Below are 6,559 nucleotides of genomic sequence, written 5' to 3' on the forward strand. Positions count from 1 at the left end.
ATTTTCAGAGTGAGAAGGAACTAGGCTCCTTTGTTTGCTTGTTTTTCCTTTTTTCATCATCCAGTATGTTTCCCCCTGTCAAGGTTGGGCTGATTTTAAAGCTTTGTTATTCTCAGCGAGACCTTCTTCCAAGTCTGTGCTATGAAATTGTCCTGTGGTAATTTGGCTGTATCCCAGCCTCAGAGAGAGATCTATAGGCTCATCAGTTTCTGTGGAAAACCCATCCTCTTAACTCTGAAATCTGAAAGCCAGGTAAAGAAAAATGGATCAAAGTTGGGACATCTACTTGCTTCATCCTGAACAAAGAAATTTCTACTGAACAGGGGAGATATCTTGTTAAGCAAGGATAAGAATTTTTAAGGAAAAAGTTGAATATCCTAGGAAAGGAGACCAGAAGCCTACTGGAAATAAGTCATAAATTACAGCAAGACTTTAGTTCAAAACAGAACCATAGTAGGTATCTGAGAATTCCTTGAGTGCTAGACGCTAGGGAAAGTTGAATAGTCTTATAAGGTCAGATAAATTTATTTTGACATTTAGTTTAAATAATCCATAAGGAAATTATATTAGTTATCTAATATCACATTGAATCTCACCAATTTTTTTTTTTTTTTACTTTTGCTTCATGACATCAACCTTCTGCCAGATGTCTATAATAGTCACAATTCCTCACTGATTTCCTTAGCCTCCACTTGAAGGACTTATGCCTACAGCTTCTTCTCTGAATCAGTCAATCTCTGTGTCTCTCTCTCTCTGTCTTTCTCTGTACCTTCCCTTTGCCTCCTTATCTCTCAGACCTCCACCCGCTCCCCTGAGTAACATTATCAAGGACACTGACTCATTCATACTATACCTGTAACACTATGGGAATGATTTGAGAGTCTTGCCTCTTCTTTCCATTATACATTTCCTGAAACTACCTTCATTCATGGTCACGGTCTCCCAGTGGCAGCCCTTAAGGCAGTGTATGCATTATAGGACATGCTCCAATGGAACCTCATTTTGGGTGAGTTAAATTTTTACTTCTTTCACATAAAATGAAACAATATTAAAAATGTCATCATGAAGTTTTGGATATTTTGTCCTAAATTGGTATATTTAATACCTTAATAGTATGTTTTCATAACTGGTGTATTTTAAAACTACAAGTGTGCATGTAATTTATTTCAAAAATAAAAATCATACTGGTAATTTGATTGAAATTACAAGATATGTTTATATACTAAACAAGTATTGAAATATTGACTTCAAATCAAGGAATAGAATCTGTCTTTACATTGATTAAATTAATGCACAATCATACCATAGCATTGGGTTCATTTCATAATCTAATTATAAATACCTGATCTTATTAGTAATGTCAATCTTAATATTGACTATTTTTCTGCTGTATTGATCACAAAATATGGAGAGATTGTGTCAAGTTACTTTATTATTATATCATTGTTTTCTATTTATCCCTGTATTTCTAACATCCAGTTGGCAATCATGATGTAATCTTACTTGTCTTCTTTTTCTTTAGTTGTGGATTTGTCTTTTGTCCGTAATTCTAATAGTCTGATATTTGCATTGTCATATCTGTTTTTCTTCTTTTCTTTAATTACCTGACATCATCACATTGATCATTTTTATTTTTAATTTTTGATCCATTTTAATACATGTTTCTTACAAAATAGGTATTGTCATTTTTATTTTATTTCAGTGTGACAGTTACAGTAGGTGAGCTTAATCCATTTGTGTTTTTTATTCAATTGCTATATATTGCCATTTCATTGTATGCGTCATTTTTTTTAAATAGTTCTCTGTCTTTCGTTTCTTAACTTACTTTTCAGAATTTTGCCTATTTATTTTACCATATTGTCTTTGGTTTGAGGATCTTCTTTGATATTTTATGTCCTGTGAAAATAATATATTATTGTTAATTGTTCCTTTAAGATGAGAAATCTTTTAATGTCATCTTCTAATATGCAGTTTTATCTGACACTCACTTGACCAATGTGTTTTAATTATATAAAGTGAGAACAATCCTTTCACTAACTTCTATGTAAGGAAGTGGTAGCTGAAATGTTTCCAGTTGTTACCTGATGCAGTTACACACATTTATGAAGACATTCCAAAAACATAATCAATAGTGATTAGTTTGTTCTAAAAAACAAATGAACAAACAAAAAAACTCTGACTTTTTAGATGAATACTCCTGTAGCTAATTATTCATTTACCATTTAAAAGATCTCCCATAATAGATTAAATTCCATTGGCTACAATAAAAAATTAAAGAAGACAGTAAAAGTTTAGATTTTGTAGTGATGATTACTTTAAGTATCTAAAGGATGATACACAAATTCCTTTTGATTTCTAAACTCCACCTTCCAGTGCTGGTTGCCGTACTGTCCAGTTTCAAGATTTCAGCATGGAGACTCAGCTTCATCACCCAGCTTATCTCTGCCCTATAGATGTAGAACTGAAGCTTTGTGATGATTGGGTAATGTCTCAAATATGTGGTGCAAAAATCAGTAACAGATGAAATTATACTTAATTATTAAAAAGGGATCCATTCACTGCAGTTACTCTCTTTTTAATTATTTGGAGTATGAATTAGGGATTTGATGGTTAAAATAATCTGTCTTAAAGAAGTTGATTATTATACATCCTAATTATTAGGAACATTAATTTTTATATGTTCTTTTCTGAAAGTTATAAGAAAAAATAAACTTAACCATATTTTTCAGTCATTTAGCTCATTCTGGCTAGAAATAGAATAAATGAAATGACCTCAATTCCATTTCTCTTAGAAGGTGCAGTTTTAATGAATGATACATCTTGATTCTTTCTGTTTCTTGATATTCGTAAGAGAAACAATTCCCCATCCAGCATGCAGAGGGAGAACTGGACCATGGTGACTGAGATCACTCTTACTGGGATACTCACAACCAGAGCCCTTGGGGGCCTCCTGTTCATGGTTTTTTTATTTACCTATTTGGTGACTGTCCTTGGAAATGCCCTCATCATTACCCTGATCTTTGCAGATCACAGGCTTCAATCGCCCATGTATTTCTTCCTCAGCAACCTCTCTTTCAGTGAAATTCTAACCACAACTTCTGCTGTTCCTAAGATGTTGGCAGGCTTCCTATCAGAGAGGAACAGTCTCTCATTTGGTGAATGCTTCACCCAGTCTTATTTCTACTTCCTCTCTGGATGCACTGAGTTCATCCTTTTTGCTGTCATGTCCTACGACCGCTATGTGGCCATTTGCAGCCCTCTTCAGTATCCAGTGATTATGAGTGGCTCACTCTGTGTTCGCCTTGTCATTCTTTCCTGGGTAGGTGGCTTTCTTCTCATCCTGCCATCCACCATCCTTAAGGCAGGGTTGCCGTACTGTGGCCCCAATGTGATTGATCACTTTTTCTGTGACAGTGCCCCCCTCCTCCACTTAGCCTGTGCTGACATCCATGTCATTGAGCTATTGGACTTCCTCAGCTCCCTTGTCCTGCTCATCAGCTCCCTTTCCCTCACAGTGGTCTCCTACATGTACATCATCTCCACCATTCTGAAGATACCCTCAGGCCAAGGTCAACGCAAAGCCTTTGCCACCTGTGCCTCTCACTTCACTGTGGTGTCCATGGGCTATGGGATCTCCATCTTTGTCTATGTCCGCCCCTCACAGAAGAGCAGCCTGCACCTCAACAAGATTCTCTTTATCCTCTCCAGTGTCATCACACCACTCCTAAATCCCTTCATCTTCAGTCTACGGAATGAAACCATGAAAGATGCACTGAAGGACACCTTGGCCAAGGGCCATAAATTCCTTAAGCAGATGAGTGACAGGATCTTTGAGAATCACCCCAAACTTAGATATTCTCAGCCTTACAGAGGATGAGTCCAGCAATTGATACTATAAATGGGAGAATGGCTATGCTATACCTTTATGTTTTCTACAATAATAATAACATAATTGAACTGGATTCATGTACATCTTACATTTAAGATAGCTGAATAAATATTAAAAGGTGTAATTTGTGGTGGCAATAATGACACTTATAATAGTAGAGGCTGTACTTAATCGATGTGGTGGTGGCTGTGGTGTTGTTTAAGCCTGGTCAGAATAATAGTAGTATTGTAACAAAGGCCTATATGTTTGTATATTATTTGGTTGGGTTTACATATACCAAATTTGGAAAAAAAAAGCAGTTTGGCTCTGTGGTCCTATAGGAAAGAAACTCACACATGCATGCACACGCACACACGCACGCACACAGAGCTGACTACTATCAAGAAATTAACTCAAGTATTTAGACTTCAACTGTAACCTTCATATTGCTTGACATTAAGATTAACCCAACCTAACCCATTGCAGTCGGTTTGATTCTGACTCATAACAGCCCTACGGGACGGAGTAGAACTGCCCCATAGGGTTTCTAAGGAGGGGCTGGTGGATTTGAACTGCTGACCATTTAATTAGCAGCCAGTCTCTTAACCACTGTACTACCAGGGCTCTGACATTAAGATTATTAGCTGCTTTATTATTCATTTTAGTTATATTTATGTATAATCCTTTTCCATAGATTTGCCTTTTATAATTTACATTTTCCTTTTACATCAGTTTAGCATGTTCTTCCATATGAAGTCTTTATTCTCTTCCACTAAGAAATGAAGACTGTCTTTCCCAATGAATTTGACACATATTTGCACCATAAATTACACCACGATAGAGGCATAAGTGAAAGGCAAAGTCAGATAGGCCCCGTACATTTCTGTACTACTGCCTTTTTAAAATTTAATTATACTTTAAGTTTAGGCATTTGTGCATTTCCTCAAGACATTTAGCTGCTAGCCATGCATAATGATCTAACGCCAGTTAGTTTCCACCTTTCCCAATAAAAATGTAAACTTCATGTCAAGGAAAACATAAACTTTGCTATAAAAGCATTAACTTTGTTACTAGATAAGAATCCAAGAATGAAAACAACTGGTGCCTGATTTTTTTTTTTCTTTTTACTTTTGTCTCTGTCTTCTCTTTGCATGAGACTTTCTTCATATACATGGGTGATGCAACTTTGCTCACATATAAGGAACACAGTTAAAGTAAGTTCTTAACATTTATATTTGCTTCTAGCACAAAGAAAGGGGAAGTGGAGGGTGACTATGTTCAAGCTTGAAATATCCATGGGACACAATACAAACGTCCAGCTTTGGCCATGTGACCTTCCCAGGACCAAATGTAGCCAATAATTTCAAGTCGTGACAATATCTGTGCTTTTGAGGGGAACTAAGTTAAAGCAGCAGAAAAAGTTTACTAAACTAAATAAAATAGACGGAAACTAAGTAATACCTCTTGCTTGTTCTCTCTGTCTTGTTTCACATACCATTAAATCTACCACTGTTTCATTTAATGTTGTTATCGCATATATAGCTATATGTTTCCCCTAAACTTTTCATAGCAGATAATGTGAGAATTTAACTTATTGACGAATTGAGTTTGTTTTTACCATAAAATGGAGTGTCCCATGTGATTAGATTGGGAAAAGATAGTTGCAGTCATATATTGGAAATGAAAAACTGTAATGCCATTCCACAAGGCTCCAAAGAGGACCACTTAGCCATGTTTTTTCTTGTTCAAGAAATCCAGTCAGATCTTCCTCACTTCTTCCATTCTTGGACCAAATGATTGATGTAAAGATTTTCAAAACACATATTGTGTGATACTGAGGAAATACGTATTTTACATTTTGTTGAGTGAAAAAGTGAAAGCACCATAGAGTATTAGCTTTTGTAAGGTATGCACAATACCCTGTGGTGCAGAAATATTAAGGCTGATGACAGAAAAGAAATTCTCATAGACGTTTGGTGGCCATTTTCCTTCCGGAAAAGTATTCCCTTAGTCAGTTTACTTGGCTGTCTCTGATTTTTCCCCTGTATGAGTCTTCCTGTCCTGTGACCTTCAGGTCCATTCCCGGAAAAGAAATTTTCAAAGAAAACTCTGTACCTACCACAGTGTGTTGAGTTTTGAGCTGTCTGCTAGGACTGAGGATCCAGCACCAAACAGTTTGACATACTAGGCATTATGTTTCCTGCTTATATAGCTTGTTAAAACCTTAGTGCGTGTAGGTCAAGTTCATTTTCTTGTTAAAGAGGTAGGATTGGGGATACAGTTTGTTAATGAACAACATCATAGAGATGTTGAATAATGTTTTCCTTTGTACATGAGCCTTGCTCCTTGGTTTCCTACAGAATCCTTAAGTCTCAGTCTCTATTACTGGGGCTCAGCTGCTATCTGGCCTAAGAGTCTGTTTATATAGTGAATCAGGGATGCTTTCTCCTGGTATGCTGTTCCTTCTAGGTGCCAGTGAGTTGGGATATGCTTATATCGAAGCCATCTTGACTTAGCCATTTAGCAGATTCATAATAGGGGGTTTGAATGGAGGGCAATTAATAGACTCTCCCAGATTTTCCTATAGCACATGCAAAGAACTCACTGTTACATACAAATTGAACCATTCCTTAAGATTTTAGCTGCTTGCCTTGCATGATGATTTAATGCTAGCTGTGAGGAAAAAAAAAA

At 36.3% G+C, this 6,559-nt stretch overlaps 1 protein-coding gene across 1 annotated transcript; it reads left to right on the forward strand.

Moving 5' to 3' along the window:
• Nucleotides 1-2,872: 2,872 nt before the first annotated feature.
• LOC126067814 (olfactory receptor 6M1-like) lies at nt 2,873-3,877 on the forward strand. The gene has a single exon (XM_049870068.1). The coding sequence runs from the start codon at nt 2,873-2,875 to the stop codon at nt 3,875-3,877; it is 1,005 nt and encodes a 334-aa protein (XP_049726025.1).
• The last annotated feature ends 2,682 nt before the right edge of the window (nt 3,878-6,559 follow it).

The sequence above is a fragment of the Elephas maximus genome, chromosome 2 (genome assembly GCF_024166365.1).
Source record: "Elephas maximus indicus isolate mEleMax1 chromosome 2, mEleMax1 primary haplotype, whole genome shotgun sequence".
NCBI classification, from domain to species: domain Eukaryota; kingdom Metazoa; phylum Chordata; class Mammalia; order Proboscidea; family Elephantidae; genus Elephas; species Elephas maximus.